The 23,256-nt window shown below is 35.8% G+C and overlaps 1 protein-coding gene across 1 annotated transcript in view; it reads right to left on the reverse strand.

Moving 5' to 3' along the window:
* si:dkey-11f4.7 (piezo-type mechanosensitive ion channel component 2) overlaps positions 1 to 23,256 on the reverse strand; it is a 169,845-nt gene that overhangs the window by 107,592 nt on the left and 38,997 nt on the right. Inside the window, 10 exon segments of the mRNA XM_051118918.1 lie at positions 246 to 392; positions 1,657 to 1,833; positions 1,918 to 2,072; positions 6,581 to 6,672; positions 7,308 to 7,340; positions 14,094 to 14,135; positions 16,284 to 16,451; positions 17,667 to 17,815; positions 18,196 to 18,377; positions 20,845 to 20,953. Coding sequence (XP_050974875.1) covers positions 246 to 392; positions 1,657 to 1,833; positions 1,918 to 2,072; positions 6,581 to 6,672; positions 7,308 to 7,340; positions 14,094 to 14,135; positions 16,284 to 16,451; positions 17,667 to 17,815; positions 18,196 to 18,377; positions 20,845 to 20,953 — 1,254 coding nt within the window.

The raw sequence follows: 23,256 nt of genomic DNA on the forward strand, positions 1-23,256 counted from the left end.
ACTTTTTTGAAATATGTTTTTCTGGATTTTTTGATGTTATTCTGTCTCTCACTGTTCAAATAAACGTACCATTAAAATGATAGATTAATCGTTTCTTTGTCAGTGAGCAAACGTACAAAAATTAGCAAGGGGATCAAATAATTTGTTCTCCCAATGTCAATGGTTTGGGTCTTCAGTACTTAAGTGAGCTAATATCACATCATAGTCCATTAATAATAATAATAATAAAATACTTAGCAGAATACCCAGAGACAGGGTAGGATGTGATCCTCACATTTCCTCAGTCCGCCAACCCATATTGCTGGATCCACTGGTGCCAAATACAGAACTGAATTCCTCAATAGCTCTGCTCTGTTATCACCAGTGGAACTCTCATTACATGATGTTAGGCCCTTTGGAAAAGTTGGACTATTAAAGAACTTGAATACATAGATTTGGACATTTAATAAGATCAAATATTTTTGTGCATTATATATTGTTTAACCACTCACCTTTTGGCAACATTAGAAACTATCAATAGTGTGCCTCACTATCTATCTAATGTCAAACAACTAGCCATAAACACCTAAATTCATGTCACCAACATACTCGAACATGCTAACTACACATGAACACTTACTAAGGTTTAATATGGTTCCTTGAGTTCTAATGGGATCTGAAGTAATCTAATGCGTTCTCTGAAATGGACTAATGAGGTCTGTGTGAGAATTCTGATGTAATCTAGTTGGATCTGAGGGCCTGTTTACACCTGGTCACTTCATGCATTTTCTCTGATTGGATAGCTCTCCAATCATGAAATAACCTTGTGCAAATGCCCTCCGAAACACTTTTGAGACTAATTTAACTCAGATTACTCAAACCATTTCAGGAGGTGGTCTGGGACACATTCCAGACAAACTGGACAATTGTAAATGCATCTGGTTGTTGAAACCACATACTCCTCCTAAAATGTAACTAAATAAATAAATAAATAAATAAATGTGTGAGAACATGTTATAGACTATATGACGTTATAGTCAGATATGACTGCACTAATGCGACACACATCACCACAAATGAGTAGCTGATTATCTCTTTAGCAAGCCAACATGCAAAATACTGCAAAACTGAAAGAAAGTCACAGATGCTCAACACACAAAGATTTTCAAATAAAAAGTAACTCTTTACCAGCTGAGATAAGGCAGGCAAAATCTTAGCATTTTTAAATCTCGCCTTAAAACTAAATTTTTTCGGGTAGCTTTTACTTGAATTTTTATAGTAAAGTAGTAGTATTTTAGTATAGTATTTTTTTTATTAGCTTTTTGAATGCATTTATTCTCTTCTTGCTCATTTTATAATCTTCATATGGTGTATTTTGATGTTTTTCTTGTTCATGCAAAGCATTTTGAGATGTAACATTTAAAGACCGTATAGAAAATAAAGATTATTATATGAATAATATAGATTATTAGTAGTAGTAGTAGTAGTAGTATAGTAACTAGGTACTAATCCTAAACCTACCCCTAACCTAACCTAACCTTAATCATGTATTTACCTTATACCTGTATTACCAGTACTTTCTTAAGTAAGTACATTATATGCAAGTGCACATACTGTAAAATAAAGTACAACCAAAATTAACATTTCTAAGGCTGCAGTCACATAAATAATACTTACAGCAGTGCAGTTTGAAGAATACTCAGATGGTTTGATAATTTTGAGCTGGTACATCATTTTACACACAACCATCACACAGGCCCAAACAGAAGACACATTGAAAGCCAAAGGCCGCAGTCTCAAATATGGCAGAGCATATGTCCACAACACCAAAAACAACAAATTCATCAGCGATACCTGAAATATGAATATAAGAGTGTGTTTACCTGCAACATTGAATAGATACTGTATGTGTAGGCTGTACACTGGTTTATGTCTTACCTCCTGCACGCATACCCAAATGATGGCTGTAGAGACAAGTTTAAAGCTGTGGAGCTCCAGTATTCTCCAGCACAGCTCCTGACCTCTCCATAACCACAGAACAGCTTGCAGGGTCAACTCATGCACCCTGTCCATCACCACCAACCACTGCTTCACTGCAATACATGCACATATTCTATCAGGATATTGAATTAAGTCCAATTTTTAAAAGCACGCTGTGTGGATTTTTTTCCCTTGACCAATTTACTTAATTGAAATAAGGTACAGCATCAAGAAGAGCAACAAAGTTGTGGGTGTCCACATGATGACTGTGGTGTACAGATTACTTATTATTTATGTCAGTTCTGTCAGATCTGACAGATCACCTCAAATTTGCTCATTTCATACATGACATTTAATTAAACAAATAGTCTATAATTGCAACCCTGTTGGCCCATGTTAACTAATAGTGTGGATTAGGTTTCCTGCATGTACTGTTATTTCCATGTGCAAAGTATTTTACTTTCAACTAGAAGCTAAAGTTAGTGAACTAAATTTGATGTTGGCTTGGCAAAGCCGTCCTCAGCAGCTTTGGGGAAAAATGTGTAATTAATTACAGTTACTCTTGAAAATAAATGATTACAAAGGGGGTTACATTTGAATTTTCTCACAAACACACACACACACACACACACACACATATACAGATTTAATTGACTTCTTTCATAAATTGCATTGACTGTTCTAAAATGAGACACCAATGTTTCAGGAGTTTAGGACAAAGAAAAGGCTTATTCGATAATTGTTTTATTTTCTATTTGGGTTTATGCATATACTTTACATATACAGACATTAGGCACGTTTCCATTACAGATTTGCGCAAAAATGTAGATAAAGTATTGCAAAATGACAAAGTTTCCATTAACCGATGTAATGCGACTAAAACGTAATTTGTTCCTCTCGCAATAAGTCATGGCAACGGATTTGGTGGGATTTGGTGGGATTTGGACGGATTTTGGAAAGAGGCGTATGCGTGTATCTTTATAAAAGCAGCGCGGAGAGCCGCTTTAGAAACGCGTGCGACGCTGCTGGTATAAACACAACATCAGCTCTGGTGACTGTGCTGGAGCCGTTACGCGCCGCAGATGCGTGCAGCGTACATAGTCTAAGCATTAATATCAGGGAAAGCCCCTTATACTTGAGAGCGGCTACATATAAAGTGTTTCTTGGAGTTTATAATACATTGAAGAATGGTCATATACCTGTTTACATATGCCATGTGACCTGTAAATGCGAAAAAGCCGTTTCCAGTGCAGTTTTGTGAAATATTCCTTTTTCGAATTGCCTGAAAAACCACCTCATGCGAGCGCAAAAACTCTTTTGCGATATATGGGAGTTTTTGTGAAATTGATGTGTTTCCATTAAGTGTATTTTCAATTTGCAATTTCAATTTGCGCATCTTGAAGGTTAGTGGAAACACACCTAGTGTTAGATGCCATTGTTTCCTGTCATAACAATGAAAACATTTGATTTCAAAACCAGTATCTATTAAACAATTTCTTATGATTTTAAATTTGTATTTAACCTCAGTATGATCTCAAAGTAAATAACAGCTGTCAAGTCTGAATTTATCATGGCTGTGCTTTAAATTAAAGTATTACATGGCTCTGTGGAATGCCTGATTCTGATTGGTCAGTCGTGACATTCCAAGGTGTGTTATTCCCCGATAAAAACTGGTAAAAGCTAATAACACAGACTCATCCGGGCAACTTAAGTCAGCACTATACACTTGATAGCTTTTCTTGGTGGAAGCTTTTGGTTAGCTAATAAAATATTAATACTCAATTCAACATTACGTGTACAATTTCTTAATTCTGTCATCCTGCTATCGTGGACTTGTTCCATACAAACGCAGCTGCTGCCATTTTGTTTTGTACACTGTAATGGATTATAAGATAGCTAACAAACAGACAGTATTAGCATTATGCCCTTAAACTCTGAACCACATTAAAATTAAATTGTCACTATTTTTTGTATTTGAAAGAAAAAAAAAAATTACAACAGGGCTGGTTTCATATTTTTAAGTGTTTAGATGCAGAAAGGTAAGAATCCTAAAATGACATTGCATTTGCAAACAACTGTTTTCGATTATATTCGCCAAGATATCATATATTTTCATATAATCTCGACTGTGTTTGTTCGAGAGAAGTCTTTCTTATTGAGGGAAGCAAGGATGAATGCGTTCCGGGGCGCTATCGTTCGAACGGCAACGCGTTGCTGTGCATTTAAACACAGAATACCTCAAAAGCAGTCATTTTACCTCTTTAATGTGTTCTTCTACTATTATTGTGTTCTATCACTGGGGTGTTTTTATTTTAAAACCTTTAAAACAGGTACAAATGATGTAGATCTGTGAGCACGGACAGAGGGCAGCGAGCCGCAACGCGTTCTGCAGTTAAACAGATTATCTCAAAAGCATTCAAAAGCAGTCATTTTACCTCATTAGTATGTTCTTCTATTATTATTATTGTGTTCTATCGCTGGAGTGTTTTTATTTAAAAGCTGCAAATGATTATTTTGGACTATTCTGTCATAAATTGTTATAGACAATAGAGAGATAATTAAATTCAGTGCTTTTATTTTCAATATGCGCTTATTCATGGCTGTATTATTTAATTAATGCAATGTTGCGTTTATTGGGACAGGACTTGATGGATTATCTTATGTGACTGTGAGCTATTTCTTATGACAGTTTAAGCCTATACATGACTCCGACTTCAGGAGGCTAATGATGAGCATATAGACAAAAGAGAGAGAATTAAATTCAGTACTTTCGTTTCCAACATGTGCTGTATATTATTTAATTCAGCCAAAGTTATGTTTATTTGGACAAGACTTTAATTATTTAAGTGACTCTAAGTTCATCTCTATTTCTTAAAGCCAAGGTGCATAAACCAGTTGCATATCAGGCATTTATGTATCACATCTAATATGAGCATTAATGGCTGTTATATTAAATAAAGTTTACTAAATACAGCAAAGCAAGAAAGTAGGCTATACTTAACCTTTGCACGCCGTTGTTGTCGGGTCTCCCCTCGGGCGCGCTGCATGCGCGCAATTCTCAAAACATCCACAAGATGGCTGCGTTTATCGTGAACCCAATATTACAAAACCGATAACCGATTATGGTAAAATGCTTAAATATCAGTAAATCGATATATCGGTCGTTCTCTAATCATTTCCCCATACTTTCAGCTGTGTTGTTCAGAAAATGAACACAGCTGCTTGATCACAGTTGCAGTTTGTATTTATTATTAAAAAAATAAAACTCCAATAGCATTAATAGTCATTAATTTTACTTAACATATGCTATGATAAATTTGAAAAATTGTGTAAAATAATGGAGCATTGGGTCATGAATACTGCTTCAGAAGTCATGGAAATTTATTGATAAAAATGTGTACAAACCCTGCAAATTATTTAGAGACAGTGGTTGCACTCACTGACTACGTTTTTTCACATTATGCTGTTAATTGGGCCCAATGTTAGCCTATTCTCTGGTTTCCATCCTTAGATTAATGGTCAGATGGAGAGGGCTGACAAAGATTTGGAGCATATGTTACAATGTTTGGTTTCACAGAACCTGTCCACTTGGAGACAGGAGCTCCTGTGCATATCTCCGTTACCAGTGTCATCTACGGACCTGTCTCCATTTGGAGAAACCAAAGTCTGGCCCAGGGGTATTTTCACAGTTCACAGGTCTTGTTTGTTTATTTTTGCTTGTTGTTTGTTGTTCTGTTCATGGTCTGATTCCCTTGTGTTTACTTGCTTGTGTTTAAAGTAATACATAGACAACTGGATCAAAAATGTCTTGTTTAAAAGAACTATGCAAGTTAGAGTGGGTTCTGTATTGTCTCAGATATATCCAGGAAGTGTTAAAAGTCCTATTCTGTTTAATCTAAATATTAATGAAATTGAGATAGGGAAGTCCATATATGCCAATGATGGGATGTTTGGGAAAAGGGAGTGCAGTGTTGGGCATGTGTAGAAGTGTGTGCAGATGGTTGTTGTGAATGCAGTAAACTGGGCTAATGAATGGAGTTTCCGTTTCTCTGTGGCAAAAACTCAGATGATCTGTTTTGCTAAAAGAAAAAACAATTCAATATTAAATATTGGATTGTATGGAGAACATTTGGAGCAAGTGTGAGCAGTCAGATTTCTGGCAATGTGGATTGATTCAAAATTGAATTTTAGAGCTCAAATCCAAAAAATTATAGACAAATGAAAAGAAGCAATAAATGTACTGAGGTGTTTGGCAGGAGTTAAATGGGGAGCAAGCTGTAAGTCTACTGTACAGTGCTAAGAGCAGCTACTGATTGTGGCAGTATGGCATGCAATTCTAAAAAAAAAAAAACATTTAATTGTTGAGGCAATGGAATCACAAGCACTGCAGCTATGTGGTGGAGCAATAAGATAATCTTCAGTAACAGCAGCACAGGTAAAGTTGGGCAAAATTAATCTAGAAATTCAAAAGGTCAGTTTATTTGTGGGAAAAAGGAGAATGTGCTGTTGGAGAAAAAAAAACAGACACTGTTCAGTAAATAACAGCTTTCTCGCAGAGAGCTTGTGGATCATCTGTATGGTGATCTTTAAAACAAATTGTTCAGGTAGGAACTTGTCTTACCATCATCTTCTAATTCTATTTCATGATGTTCATCCAAGGAGGAAGACGAAATTTGATCACTACTTTTCCCATGGATCTGCCTTTCCTTCAACCTTTAATGGGGAAAAAAATAAAGACATTATACCATTATACCATTATAGCTGAAGTAATAAAAAAAAAAAAAAAGAAATTGTTTTGCAGTAACAGAAGGGAGGTTTTCTGAATTGCACATAAGAACAACCAGATATAATAGAGAAAAAATATGTAAAGAATCATGTCATCTTTGTCATGCACTATGTTATGTAAACTGTTGTATTCTTTTTGTCAGGGACATTCTCTGTGATTGGTATGAGGTCTACCTGACTGTGATTAAAGCATATTCAAAGACACTGTCTGTAGTCTGTTCTGCTGCACAGCAGGTTACGTTCAAAAGGGGCAAGCCTCATCAAATTCTGCAAACACTGTCAGTAGATGTGCTAGAGTATAAATTTGTATGTGTTGCAATACAGTCATCCCTAACCATGTTCTTGGAGTATTCCGAACATTAAACATTAAGCAAGTCACCTTACACTCCTGACAAACCTTATTCCACTCATCATCTTATTTGAAAAGACTCTAAAACTGAAATGGGTGTGTCATATCAAGGAGACATGCAAAATGTGCAGTGTTGGGAGTACACCAGAAATGTGGTTGGGAACCACTGCTCAAATAAACTCTCAACTTAAGTTCGTGTCCACCCTTCACTCACCATTTCTTCAATTTCTCTGTGTTTTTCTTCATCCTGCAGTGAGTAAAACCAAAGTCAATATTTATTAAAGAAGTTTTCATAGTGTGTAAAATATGAAGGTGCTTTAGGGGGAAAGTTTGGGGACCATAGGATCCACATAATGCAGGTTATATTAAAGAACCAGCTACCTGGTCTGCAATGAACACACACAAACCATCTGAGCTTCTACAGCACAACCCTAGACTGGAAACATTGGTCTCTTGAAGGAATGTATATGTGTGTGTATATATATATATATATATATATATATATATATATACATATTAATGAATAACTTAAAACACACATTGTATCTTGAATTAAATATTCAAGTTGAAAATCTTCACTTACAGTATACATATTGTCTAATTTGTAGAGAACAAAATTATGTGACAATGGTCAATGGAGGCCAAAATCATCAACCCACTGAGGGCTGGATTCAAAATCATGCTGGTCTTTATATTTCCTTTCCAGCAGAGGTCTGGGCAATACTTTTTTTTTTTTTCTTTTTTTCTTTCTTTGGAATAATTATACATTTTTATCTGTAGTGCTTTGTAAACAAAACAAAAAACAAAACAAAACAAAAAAAACAAAAAAAACAAACAAACAAAAAAAAAGAAAGAAAGAAAGAAAAAAGAAAATTAATTGAAGATAAGAATACTGCTTTTTTTTATTTTATTATTATTATTATTTTTTTTATAAACCTATTTAGTCTATTTAATGCCAAATTTTGCATGTATCATCTAGAGACTCTAATGACAAAAATAACTCATCAAATGGTTTACAAGATATAGTTTAATAAGTGTGTGGAGCCATGGCTACAAAATGTATTGCCGTATATCTTCTAAACAGTTTGACTAATTCAAACTTCATTTGAATCAGTCAAGTGGTTTAGCGCCCTGGGGTCTGAGGGTATTTTGAGCCCCAGAGAAGTTTCCAGGAGGAGATCAAGAAAATAAGTTTTTGCCAACTCAAAATGGTAAGTGGACTACAACATGACCTAATGTTGTACACTAGGGGGAACCACATCTATCAGGTTCCATCACTCTGAAAAACATATAAATAATTTTTACAGAGATAAATGTTTGTGAAAACATTGTGCTTCATATCCTTAGGTACATTTGTTGACCCTCCTTTACTTTGCATTTAAATGTACAAACTGATGTAGTGTATGGAGATTTTTGGAGGGTTTCAGCATTCCCATAACAGGGATCAACTGTTAATATTAAAGTGGATGACACATCAATGGACATAAGTTGAAATCAGTGTAAATGTTTCAAAACAATGACTTGTACTGAGGAAAATGCAAAAAAAAAAAAAAAAAAAAAAAAAAAAAAAAAAAAAAAACTTTTTATCAGTTTGCTAAAGAATGTGATCTCCAAAACACTTAAATATCATTAAATGTTACCTTCATTTTAATATATCCAAATAATATTATTGACATTTTTATGCTGCATGATATGACTTAATTAATTGCTGTACAGGTTAAATGAAAAGATGCCTCTTTTATTACAGTAGCCTATATATTGCTGCCTTCAAATGTACTCATGCCAACCAGTAAACATACCAACCTTCATGAATTTCCGATGCCCTAGGTGCTTACTATCACACCCCAGGGCTGTTTGTGTGTATTCTCCCCATGTGCTCTGTGTGACCTAGTTTCTGACCTAGTCTCTGCGTCCTTTTACTTTGGCACAGCCATGACACTTACAGCAATTTACAAAATGTCAGCCATTTATATCATTGGAAAGGATAAATGAAGGCCACAATACTAATATTGTCCACCAGGGAGAGACACAAGACAACAAATTTTTTAGATTGCATAGGTTAAAATTTGTGAAAATGGTTCAGTAAATGGTTCTATGCATAACATTCATTATAGTATCATAAAGTTAAAATAAGTCTAAAACAATCTAAGTCTAATCAGTTTCCAAAGAAATCGTTTCATGTTATGCATGTAACCATGGCTCCATGAGAAGGGGAATGAGACGCTGCATCCCCTAGAGGGTGCTTTTGAGGAATGTCTTAGACATGACCGGTGTCTGAAGCATGAGTCTAAACAAAACAATGAACTTGGCTTTGGCATTTGGCATCACAAGAGGCGCGCCCAAGATTATAAAAGGGCACCTGTAAAAAACATCATCCACTTCTTGTCTGAAGGAGACGTGCAGGAATTCCTGAAGCATGGCAAAGCAAGGGATGCATAACCTGAGATGTTCCCTTTCGAATGTGAACTTTACGCTGCATCCCCTAGAGAGCACTTTTGAGGAACTGAATTCCCATACCACCATGCTGCAGGGATTAGTGCCTAAATGGCTGCAGCAAGTCAAAACTGATAATATCGTGCACAAGAATCATTCCTGAATCATTCCAGAATCATTCCTGAAAAACCAGCTGATGTTGATGCTTTGAAACAAGCGCTGCAAGAGAAGCTGCAGCTCACATACATTTTCAATGTCAAATACGAAGACCCTGACTTGAGTAATGCGTTATGTAACGTCAGTGACATTAATGATTTGATTTGAGAGGGCAACACTGAAAATAATTCCTCTACACACATCTCCCTCCTCAAGTCAAGCTGACACTGTACTTCTCTCTGGATCTGATACATCAGAGCAGTTGTCTGCTGAATGACAATTTGAATGGCCAGAGGATTTTGAAATAACCAAATTCTCAGTTCATGTTGAGTACCGTCTCCGTCAGGGAAACCTTGCTTTTATGAAAGATGGTACAACTGTGTTGTTGGAATGTTGGAAGAGACATCATTTACACCTATAAGGCGTATCCCAGGGATGAAGATTTTGCCCAAGTTGCTGCAGCTCTGATTAAAGCTCATGCCTGTTTGACTGAGCAGGGCTCCCCAACAGGCTCAGCTGGCTGGAAGAACAGCCGAAAATTTAAGATGGCCAACTACAGAACAAAGTTGCGTAAATCCGGCTGTAGTGATATAGCTGTTGCCGGAAAGAGAGGTGCAACAATGGCAGGTGCAAAGTCAGCCATCAAAAAACCCAGGCGGTTTGAATTAAATTTCCTGCCAAACTTTCCGAACGGGGAAGATGATGAAAGTCAAGAGAGTATAAGAAAAGAACTAGTAGAAGAATGTAAAAAGAGGCCCCCAAACATGGGCTTGATTGGGAAGAAGATAGATGGTACGTTTGCCCTGAGACGCAGAGAAATAGTCCACTCTGAACCTCCTGTCTGTGAGATCTTGGAAAAGTGGCCAGCACTTTTCATGGTTTGTTTCCTTTCCCTGTTTTTTTATTTATTTTTTTTTTTTGGTTTGTTTTTTGTTTTTTGTTTGTTTTTGTTTTCTTGTTCTTTATGAATTGTGTGTTTGAATGTTAACAACTTCATGTTTGTGCTTAGATCTTAGCAGAATTCATCCGCATGTCAGGAAAAAATCTGAGATCTGAGTTCTATGCTGCATTGGACACACATTCTGCTCGCTTGATTGACATTTTCCGGAAAAAAGGAAGAAAGCAGGGAAGAATTTTATTACGTTTTTTGCAACAAGTTGATTCAACGGTATTTCTTTATGATGTCATCTCTGAATCATGATTTGCATATAATTGTTATCTTTGACCTATAACTTGTCTACTTGTCTCTCCTTTTTCATAGTCATCCAAAGTTACACATGTTCGCACTGCAGTGCTTCAGGGTCTTCCATTTTTTCTGGGGGATGACTCAGAGGAGTTTCTCAGGACGTGCTTTGTAAGTAATGTTATAGGTGTTTTGTTTTCTTAAAGGAGATGTTCACTTCCAGAACAAAAAATTACAGATAATTTACTCCCCCCTTGTCATCCAAAATGTTCATGTCTGTCTTTCTTTCTTCAGTCATAAACAAATTGTTTTTTAAGGAAAACATTTCAGGATTTTTCTCTGTATATTGGAATTCAATGGTGCCTGTGAGTTTGAACTTCTAAAATGCAGTTTAAATGCCGCTTCAAAGAGTTCTAAACAATCCCCACCGAGGAAGAATGGTCTTATCCAGCGAAATGAACCTCAAATGCTGGTCTTGTCTATCTCTGTGTGAACTGTGTATTCCGCTTCATGACAGTTAGGGTAGGTTGAAAAACTCCCATCTCATTTTCTTCTCTTCAACTTTAAAATCGTCCTACATCTATGTTTTACCTTTTTTTGTAAAGAGTTTGATTTTCGACTTGATTTTTGCACATTCACTTTGTAAACACTGATTTTGAAGTTACTGCACTAATTTCAGGTAGCCAGTGCATGGTTCAAGTAAGTCGTTACAGTCCTTGTTAGGTAGTTTAAAGCCTTTCCAAATATTTGTATTTCAGGGCTGTAAAGCCCTGTTTTATTTTTATTTATTTATTTATTTATTGCTATGCTGCTACTGTTCGCAGTGCCTGTTCTGAAAATATGACAGTACAATACTGTCTATTAAAAAAAAAAAAAAAAAAAAATGTTTTTCACAAAAATAAATTATTGAGAATTTTAGACTTGTGCTAAGTGCAGTCCATACTTGTTCAACTAATAAAATTTCATTCACTTTACTTGAAAAAATTGTGGAAACCGATTGCATGTTTTTTTTGTTCAGTCTCTGTAGCTTAAAATGGTAGATTAAAGTGATGTTGAGACTGATAGCATTGAAGATATTTGCAGAACAAAATATAAAACCGTTAAGTTAATGAAATAAGAATTATTAGTAAGACTACTTTAAGTAAGTTTAATAAATATTCTAGAGTATATTAACTAGAATTTATGTTAAAGTAACTTGATGTTTGTAATTTAATTTACTTAGGTTGTGTTTGCTTTCTTTACTTACAGCTAATTATTAACTTAACTTCAGTTTTCTTTTTAAGTTTCCTTTGCAAAAATAAGGCAATCGGTTTCCAAACTTTTTTTTTAAGTAAGCTGAACTAGTTAGGATTTACAGTGTATGCCCCATGAGGCCTTGCGTCAAAAGGTGGAGCATCTTCCAAGCAGGACGTGACACTCATTCATTCAACAGCTGACAGGAGTGACAGGCAAATGAAGCCTCGTGAAACACAGAGACATTCCTCTGACCGTTTCAGGAAAAGATTCAAAGCTTCAAGAGAGGTTGAAAACAGTGCAATCTGGTGGTTATTAAAAAATAAAGCAGCCAAAACCTGTGAAGCTCCGTCAGAAGAAGCATTCACCACAATTTCCATAGAGTGACTCGTTTTATATGCACAAATAAAAGCCTAAATGTGTGTTTGTTTTGTTTGTTGAATTTATGACTCTGATAAATTAATTTACCCATTAAACAGTGCCATTAAATGCCAGTACGAATATCAATATGATGTAATAGAAGAATAATGTACACATATATTAATTGCGTATATGGCAAATATTAAATTTTTCTGAAATAATTTGTATTCTTCATATTACTTGTATGACTGGGTATTTAAAAATGTAAATATTAAATAATTCCAAATGAGAATGTACTCCAAAGTAAGATCTGGGGGTTGAACATTACGACACGCAAAGTGAATCGCGCACATGACTGGACAGAAAGTGAGGCTTCTACGAAAGTGATTTCTACGTTAACAAACCTCAAATCAAGACTTCATCTGGCATGCCCTTTAACACAAGCTCTGATCTCAGCAGTCTCAGATCAAATGTCATTTCACTAGTTGACCGTCATTCAAGATTTAGCAATCCAAACTTGCTAACGATGTGAGAACACAAATTCCCATTGTCACAGCACATTGTCCCTAAGAGCCGTAATGGCATCTCTCATAAAGGTGTGCAACTTTACAAAGTAAACAATGGTCCAAAAAACACTTAGTCTCTTTTTGTGATTAGCACACAAAATACCATTGGTATACTATGTCCGCCGCCTCAGCGGAAGTGGTATCCAAGTGGTACCCACATTCTTTTTTACAGTAGCACCCCCCAGAAACTTGTGGATAGAAGACCTGATGATGCTCGCAATGAATAGCCAAGCTCTAGGAGTGGAGACCTCAGCATAATGACTCTCTAAAATGAGAGGAGGCCTAACTATATTCCACACTCAGGACATTATGTAAAAAGACTTACATAGACCCTACAACTCATAGACACAGTCCTAGCGGAGCTCTGGCGAGCAGAGGCTTCAACAAATAACTCTGCAGCGAAAGGAGGCCTGATGATGTTTGCAGTAAATGGCCGAGCTCTAGGAGCAGAGGCCTCAGCATAACAACTCTCTAAAATGAGAGGAGGCCTAACCACGCTTCACTCTCAGGACATCTTGTTAGGAGGCTCCCATAGAACCTACAACTCACATACACTATCCTAGCAGAGCTCTGGCAAGTGAAGGCATCAATAGATAACAGTCTATAGGAGAGTTATCTGTTGAAGAGCCTGACGACACCCGCAGTAAATGGTCGAGCTTTAGGAGCGGAGCTACAATCCCTCTGCTAGATTAATATAGACATCTAAAATTCTCAAAGCCAGGTGACTGCACATCATTTAATTCCTCAGAATTAAATGCAGCCAAACAATCAAACAAGTGAAACCAAGTCTGGATGTTAAGCTGAATATACAAAAATATATGTCATTTAAAAGAATTGTGAATTACATCTTACAAACACATTACTTCATTGCAGACCCGTAACGAGATTGAGAAGCTCAATTCTATATTGCATAAGAGCTTGAGAATAGGGACGTCTCAAACAGAGCTCCACTGAAAAATCCTTTCAATGTGCGCATTATACTCCCTCTGATTTTTTGATGTCAATTTGATACCTTTTCAACATCTATTATCCAGTGGGTCGTACTTGGAAATGGAAATCAAATACTCACATATCAAAAATCCCCTTTAGTGTTTCCTTCAGGTCTTCCTCTCTGAAATTATATCATACAATTTTATATAATTCTGTTCAAAGAATAACATTAAAAGAACTGTACTGCACTGGCTTGACTTGCATAGTCCTGCCATGTCTGGCTCTTCTGGCTTGTTTTTTTGTGCCGGAGACTCAATGTTTTCCCCTACTGGGTAGTTTGTTTTTGTTTAGAATTCGAATAAAAGCGCCATTATTGCTGCAAATTACAAAATTAAACCCACTCATCTCAATGAACACAAAATCACAACTCATTGGCTTGTTAAAGGAGATTCCAGTGCCTGAAAAAGCTAAGCTGGATAAGGGAATCATCTTAAATGTGTACTCTTTGTGTGCTTTGAACAGAGGTGTCCAGTCGTGTTCTTGGAAGGTCATTATGAGTTTAGCTCAGATCCTAAGAAAACACGCCAGGGGGGTATTCCAGAAAGCAAGGTTAAGCTATTGTGACATATACCCTGAACTTTCAGGTGATTAACCCAAACCTTGCTTTCTTTAAGGTATGCTGGTTTCAAAAATGTTTCAGTGAGTAATTCAACACAAAGTATATTCCTGGTTAACATGCAAGACATTCTCAACAGAGCGATGAATAAGCGTGGCAGACTACTTCTTTCTCCTTCTTCTGTCCAATTGCCATTTGCATACTTAGTGCATATTGCCACCTAACTGGTGGTTGTGCATTCTTCTAGACAATGTGCTGGTGGTGCCATAGGCTTTCCATTTCTTAATGATGATCTGAGCAGTACTCCAGTTTATAGCTAGTCTTTAAAATGTTTTTGCCTATTCCTAACTTGTGCCCTTCTACAATTTTATCCCGGAGGGCTTTTGAAAGCACTTACCAACCATGGTGATGTCTTTGCCATACCATGCACTACTAACAGTGGAACCTTCAGGAAACAGCTTGTTTTATTCTAAAGTAATCAACACCACTACTATTGATGTCAGGTGGGGCAATAAGCCTGGCGTTTAATCTGGAAGTTGATTGCTTGCACGTGAGCAAGTTCATAATGGTATACTCTAAGGGGCTGTTTACACCTGGTCACTTCATGCTTTTTTTCTGGTCGGACAACTATCCGATTGTGACAAGACAAGGTGTAAATGCCCTCTGAAATGCATTTGAGATTAAAATAAATCAGATCACTCAAACCACTTCAGGAGGTGGTCTGGACCACATTCCAGACAAAACTGGACAAGTGTAAATGCATGGCTTGAAACCACATATGCAAATTTTACTCCTCCCAAATTTTTTTAATAATAAACATGTGAGAGAGTTTTATAGGCTATATGGCATGTTATAGTCAGTACAGTGCTAATGCCGTGGATGAGTAGCTGAGTATCTCTTCAGCAAGCCGACATGCAAACTACCACAAATTAAACTGAAAGTAAGTTGCAGACACTCAACACGCAATCATCTTCATGAAAAGTAGTGAGACTAACCTATATTTCCAGCGCAGATAGATATCCGATAAGAGAAAATGCATTAAGTGACCAGGTGTAAACAGGCCCTAAGGGGCTGATCACTTTACCAAACAGGCATTTCACAGATTAATTTTTAAAAATCCTCCAAATTTAATTTCCAGATTTTAATAATCCTCCATTTTTGGAACTGAAAGCTTGTCCACTTAACATAACTTTAAACGTATCTGGGTGTGTCACATAACCTGCTTTCCGGAATACCCCCTGGACAAACTTATCAAGGTTTTCAGTGTCACTGTAAGCTTCCAGGCAAGTTTTCTGGGGCAGACTGTTAAAATCTGTAGTGTATTGGCCCTCCAAGACCAGGATTGGATAGCCATGGCTTCCAGGAACAGGGCTGGGAAACACTGCTCAACAGCACTGCACATTTTTGTATGTCTTCCATATCTAACATACCTGATTTAACTTTACTAGAGACTGAAAGACCAGAATTGGGTGTGTTCTATAAGGAAGACATACAAACTGTGCAGTGATGGGAGACCTCCAAGACAGGTTTGAAAACCCCTGTTTTACACAAGTTACATAATTAAAATAGATTGCCCTTATTATAATTAACAAAGAACTGAATGTTGTGGAGTTTTTAATCTGATGGTATTAAATATAAGCTTTCCTGAGTTTGGTCATTATTTTCAAAGGACAAATGTGCATTGTGTTTGTGAGTCTGACTATTTTTACACACCTGTCAATTTTGTTCCTTGGCACTACTGTCTGAAGATCAGTTAGAGAGAGGAAATCACAGTTGAAATAATGCAGCTGAAGAATGCAGGCCAGTAGGAAGAAGGCTGGCAGTAAGATTCGCGCAAATAGTTCAATGGTGTCAAACTGTTCTAGCCCAATGTCTCGCAACCTGACACAGAGTGAACACATGGATTTCAAATGTATAAACTTTTTCATAATTATACGTACATGCTATATGAGTGAAAGAAAAATCAATTTTGAATAGGGTCAGAAATTACCATTGCCTTGAGGCAAAATTCCACTAAAAATGAATAAGAAAAAAATATATATCTGTGCAAGTGTAAATGCAGTGTAATAGTAGGGAGATCGGGGGAATTGTAAACATTTTTTATATATATATATTTTCCTTCATAACTGACTGCTTAATAGACTGCTTGAAATACATCAGTCATCTTTTTATACAAGAAGCAACCATATAGGTGCACTAATTAAAAATACAATTTATATATTTTCAATAATAAGGACAAGACTATAATATGAAACTAAATGCAATTTAACATGCAACATGCAATATTAACACACTGTGTCTCAAATAAAAGCCTACATCAAAGTAATCACTCTACTGCTGTAGTACCTAACAATGTTATTTATAGGGTTCATCGGATGCCCATTTTCCACAAGTTGATATGATTCTTTAGGGTCTTATGTAAAAATCTATAACATGCTTTGGTTAAAATTTCTCAATAATAATGCAAAAAACACTCTTTTTACCTTCTCAAAATCAGCTCTGTTCACAGCAACATGTTTTGTTGCATGTTCCTTTAAATGCTAATGAGCTCTGCTAACCCCACCACGATTCATAAAAACCCTTATATTCACTTCTTCTGTAGGTGAAGCTGCATCACGAATGATTTGCGCAAACTTAAGGCACATTTAGGCAGATCAGGGTTCGGCGGATTCCCTTTAAAAATGAAAGTAACATTAATCCTCTGCATCTTCAGTGACTCAGATGTCGGGAGCAAATGACAGCTACTATGTTCATAATTACATCCAACAACAAAACACTTCAATTGCTTAGGAGACATTCTTGTCTACTGCTGCTCCGGCATCAATATATATATATATATACATATATATATATACTATATATGGTTCAAATTATTTTAGATGTAAGACATCGCATGCTTTCAAAGATCAAATGTCTATTTCTATTTATATATTTTCTATTTTTTTTTATTTTTTTACAAGTGCCCCCGATCTCCCCTGCTCATTCCACGTCTGAACAGCATTAAAATGTGTAAACACAGTGATTAAGTAATACACCCACATGTGGCTGCTTATGAATTATGACACAATGTTTATGTGTCTACATGGCAGTACTTACCTCTCCTCTGGTATGCCTAATATCTGTTGGAACAGGTTACAGACACTTTTAAACTGGTACACGTAGATCAGGATCAACACTAGCATAGAGTATCCAACAACAACCGCCCAGAAATGCTTCAATATACTTCTCCACACTTCATAATGTACCTGGACACAACCGGTATATCAATATTAAAGTCAAATAAAATAGAAAATAGCAGTGTTTGTCTGTAAAATGTTTACTGAAAAGTTTTTCCACTTTATTTCAATTAGGTTATGTCTGATACATTAGTTTTTGTTTGGCAGCAGTTGCTGCAAGTCATTTTGTGTGAGGTTATAATTTTTTATCAGATGTTTTTAAACTAAATCTGTTGTAAATGTGAGCTGTTTAAAATTTTATTAAATCCTTGAATGGAGACATGTCAACATTGTGTATCACTGTCTGCACAAGGTAGGTTACTTTAGTATTTAAAAAGAAAGAAAGAAAAAGAGAAAGAAAGAATATGGATCAGGAATCTCTAACTTGGAAAAGGTTTGTGTTAGCTCACCTCATACAGAACCACACAGAAGAGGAATAAGCAGATATAGAGGATTTTGTAGACTGCTACTTTGTCAGAGAAACTGACAAAGAAGAACATGAAGCAGCAGCAGAAGATCCAGTACTTCACCAAAATGCCTTTAACTAATGTTCCCAACAATATCATCATTTGAGAGGCTTGACTGGTGTCACCTATAATATAAACATACACATTTTAAATTACTTATTTTGCAACTGAGATAAGGTGTTATATTTTAAACAAACATAAAGGACATAGACTATTCTCAACTCTTTTTTTTCCTATATCAAATACATGTGTGTATTAAAAATTTGTGATTGAGTTATTTGAGATAATATATTCAACTTTGAACACAAAATATCACTTTTTTGTAATATCAGAGGTCGCGTTAACCGAAAAATTTTCCGTCATTTACAGATTTAAGCAGAGACTGAAAAATCTTAAGACACAACTCAGCAGCATAGTGCGTGCCCTGCATACTGTCCGCTATGCTACTGTGCGGGCTTGTCACGAATCTGGTCGATGTTCCGCGGTCCGCTCACCACCAGAGGTCACTCTCACCTTATCTCACACTGACTGTTGCTTTACACCCCGGACTACATCTCCCAGTATCCTTCACGCTGATTGCGTCATCGCATGTGACCAATCAGCGTCACTATAAAAGCCCCGGTCTTTCCCCTTGCAAGTCACGGATTGTTATTGTTGTATTTCCATTGTTAGCGTTTCCTAGTTTCCTTGTTCCTTGTTCCTAGTTCCTTGTGTTTTTTGATTCCCTCGCCTGGCTCCCCCGTTTTTCGTCTGTTCGCTGCCTGCCTTTTCGGACTATCTATTGTTATTGGATAATTCTCTACGACTGCCTGTGATTTACCTGTTTGCTCCTGTCTCGACCCTGCCTGTACGACTATGTCTTTGTCTCGTCCTATTAATAAAAGCTTGCATATGGATCAGCTCGCCTCTCGCCTCTCACTCCTTGTAACAGGGGTGTGGTATTGAACATGAAACGCAACTTATAGTCTCTGGTCATCTGTTCTCCTTAAAATAAATGCATGAGCCTATATACTCTTCCAGCAGGTTCATAATTAAAAGTTAAAATGTGAACAAACATAAAAACAATTAAATGTCTTATTATAATTAAAATATGAAAGTTTAAAATGATGAGTAATAATAGTTTATGACAGAATTTTTACAACCCTCAAAATGATGGAAAATGTTCATTTTTTGTTTTTTGCTGTGAACACAGGGGCGGAAAGCTTTAAGACAGCCATACAAACTTAACATTCTAAAATTTAGTAGGGCTTTTTAGACTCAAATAGTTAACGGTGGGTAAACAGATGTTACGCAGTCGCTGCGTGCTGGACGGAACGAGACGAGAGACGAGATAACAAGCAACAATATTTAATATAAACTTCAGGTAGCACAAGCTGGAACAGGCAGGAACACAGAGCGATAATCCACACACGTAGAAACACAATTCAACAACAAAGACCGACAAGGAACTAATGACAAAGACAGATTTATAAAGGGTGTGCTAATTACAAAGACAGGTGAACCATATGACGCTAACAAGGACTAAACCAAATCAGACAGATCGACGGGGGGAGACTATGGGAGAAACCAAGAAAACAAACAGACAGAACTGTAACAACAGAATCCTGGGTTGCACTCTTTAAAATAAAGGTGTTTCACGATGTCATAGAAGGACCTTTTTTGTCCAAATGGTTTCATAAAGAACATCTGAAGAACATCTGAAGAACCTTTCTGTTTTACAAAAGGTTCTTTGTGTCAAAAGAAGGTTCTTTCGATTATAAAATGATAAGAAAGAGATGGTTCTTTAAAGAACCTTTGACTGAATGGTTCTTTGTGGAACCAAAAATGGTTCTTCTATGGCATTGCTGTGCAGAACCTTTTAAAGCACCTTTATTTTTAAGAGTGTATCTTGCTTCATCTCTTACACTGCTCATAATTTATCACGGGTTAACAATTAATCCTAAATATTCATAAACTGACCTTTTTACACTGTACATTCCAAAACCCTGAGTCAGGATTCTTATTTGCGCTGCAATTGATTTGTTGGTGCAATTGATTAGACAAGCACAGGTATAGGCTTCAGTTTCGCTTTTAAGTTAATTCGCTTTGGCATGATGTTTATATTTAGCCTAAAAACTTTTAACTTTAGAGGGTTTGTTGTGGAGAGAAGGGAACTAAAATAGCCTATTTATGTTTATAATGTTTGTAAACATTTTACCGGTATTTTAGCTTACTTTATTTTTTTGGAATGTACAGTAATACAAAAATGTGACAAAAACAAAACAGTACAGTAATAAAAAAAAAGTGAAAAAAAAAAATGTAACTACTGATTTAGGCTTTTATTTTATTTATTAATTATTATTATTATTATTACTATTTATTTTTATTTTGTCTTTTTTTGGTAATAATAGAGAGGAACACAGGAACAGAAACGTTAAAATACCGACTGGCACGTTAAAAAAACTGACACAATTTTTTTTTTTTTTTTCAAGCCAGCAGTGAGTGCATAATCATTTGAAACATACTTTGTAACAAATGCTAAAATAAAATACTTTTTCTCTATATCATGCACAAATTGAATTAAACTATTTCAAATCAAAAAGATATGCATACATGATTGTACTTTGACTTCCATTAAATGATCTGCTGTCTGCAAGTCCTCTTCATTTTTTTCTTTCAGCTGTTGTCTAAGTAATATCCAGAAACTAAATGTGTAAGAAACCTGCAAAGAATTAATCAGACTGTAAAATACATGGGAAAGTTACACACTTGGTACAATTATTTCAATAACATTTTGGAATGCTATACCGTCATTACCAAATAACTACACAGGAAAGGATGAGTACACAATATTAGCATTCTAATGACTACTTTTATAACTATAACACAGAACTCTGATTAACAAATTAGTCATTAATAGTACTTAGCTGAATGAGGTCATTCAGTATTAGCTAATCAGTAACTACTATTTTTTATACCTGGAGGACTACTAAGAACTATTACATACAGGTTCATAATTAATGTGAAGAATGCATAATGTATACTTAATTCTAAAGTGAAGACTGTGGTAACCCACTAGTAATGACTTGGAATTTGCTAGTAATGAATGATGTCAATGGAAGATGAAGTAATTGAAACCATTTGAGGTTTTTGTAGGGTTATGGTTAATAATGACTCCTTCTAAAGGAATTATTAATTATTTAGAATATTATTCTAAAGTGAAGATCATGGTAACCCATTAGTAATGACTCAACAGTTACCAAATGCATCAGAAGGAATTATTATCCAAAACCTTACAAAAGCTTTCAATGACCTAAGTAATTACTTAAGTTATGATTTAGCATGCATTTCACTTTATAATACTATATATAATAATGTTCCAAATAATTAGCAATTCCTTCTGAAGGATTTTGAGTCATTACTAGTGGATTAATATGATCTTCACTTTAGAATTAATTATACATTATGCATTATTTGCATTAAATATAAACCTGTATATAGTAGTTCTTAGTAGTCCTCCAGGAAGTATGAAAAAAAAACAGTAGTTATTGATTACATAATAGTAAACTACCTGCTATTTACTGTGTTATTACTTACTAATTCGTTAGTATTAAAGTTTCTTCTAGGTTAATAGTAGTTACTGCAATGTTAATATTGTGTAACTCATTCGTTCCTGTGTATTCTAAAGTGTTACCAAAATAGGTATTAAAAATACAGTGACAAACAATGTTGAAGACAAGTGAAAAGCTACAAGTGCTGCTTGAACGTTTGTGAACCCTTTACAATTTTCGGTAACACTTTAGTATAGGGAACAATTCTCACTATTAACTAGTTGCTTATTAGCATGCCTATTAATAACATATCGGCTGTTTATTAGTACTTCTAAAGCACATATTCTGCATGAACATATTCCACATCCCTAATCCTACCCAATACCTAAACTTAACAACTACCTTTCTAACTACTAATGAGCAGCAAATTAGTAGTTTATTGAAGCAAAAGTCATAGTTAATGGTTTGTTAAGAGTGAGAATTGGACCTTAAAATAGAGTGTGACCCAGTTTTCTATATTTCTGCATAAATATGATTCAACACATCATCAGAGTTAGAGTTAGAAAAGGTAGAAAAGCTAAAAAAGGTTACAAAACCTTCTCTAAAGAGTCTGAACTCCACAAATCCACAGTCTCAGCCAGATTGTGTACAAATGGAGGAAATTCAAGACCACTGTTACCCTCCCAAGGAGTGGTCCACCAACAGAGATCTCTAAAAAGCATGACTTGTAATAGTCTGTGAGGTTGCAAAGGAACCCAGGCTAACTTCTAAACAACTAAAGGCCACTGCTCTCCAAAAAGAACATTGCTGCCCATCTGCAGTTTGTTAAAGATCATGTGGACAAGAAATCTTTTGTGGATAGATGAGACCAAAATATAACATTTTGGTTTCAATGAGAAGCATTATGTTTGGAGAACGCTGCTTTTCAGCATAAGAACCTTATTCTATCTGTGAAACATGGTTGCGGTAGTATCATGGTTTGGGCCTGTTTTGCTGCATCTGGGCCAGGACAGCTTGCCATCATAGACGGAACAATGAATTCTGAATTATACTAGCAAATTCTAAAGGAAAATCTCAGGAAATTTGTCCGAGAACTGAGCCTCAAAAGAAAGTGAGCCATGCAGCAAGACAACAACCCAAACCAAAATAGTCGTTTTACCAAAGAATGGTTAAAGAAGAACAAAATTATTTTTTGGAATGGCTGAGACCTTAATCCAAATTAAATGTTGTGAATGTTGTGCAAGCAGTTTATAGGAAGAAACTCATAAACATCACAGAGTTGAATTCCTACAAGATGCTGTGCAGGACTGATCAGCAGTTACAAGAAACTTTACCTGCAGTTACTGCTGCAAAATCGGGTCACACCAGAAACTGAAAGCTACGATTCACATACTTTAGCAACACACAGATATGTAACAATGGAACATATTTCTCAATTAATAAATGACAAAGAACATATTTGTTTGATTGGGTT

This window comes from Labeo rohita, chromosome 9 (assembly GCF_022985175.1).
Source record: "Labeo rohita strain BAU-BD-2019 chromosome 9, IGBB_LRoh.1.0, whole genome shotgun sequence".
Lineage (NCBI taxonomy): Eukaryota > Metazoa > Chordata > Actinopteri > Cypriniformes > Cyprinidae > Labeo > Labeo rohita.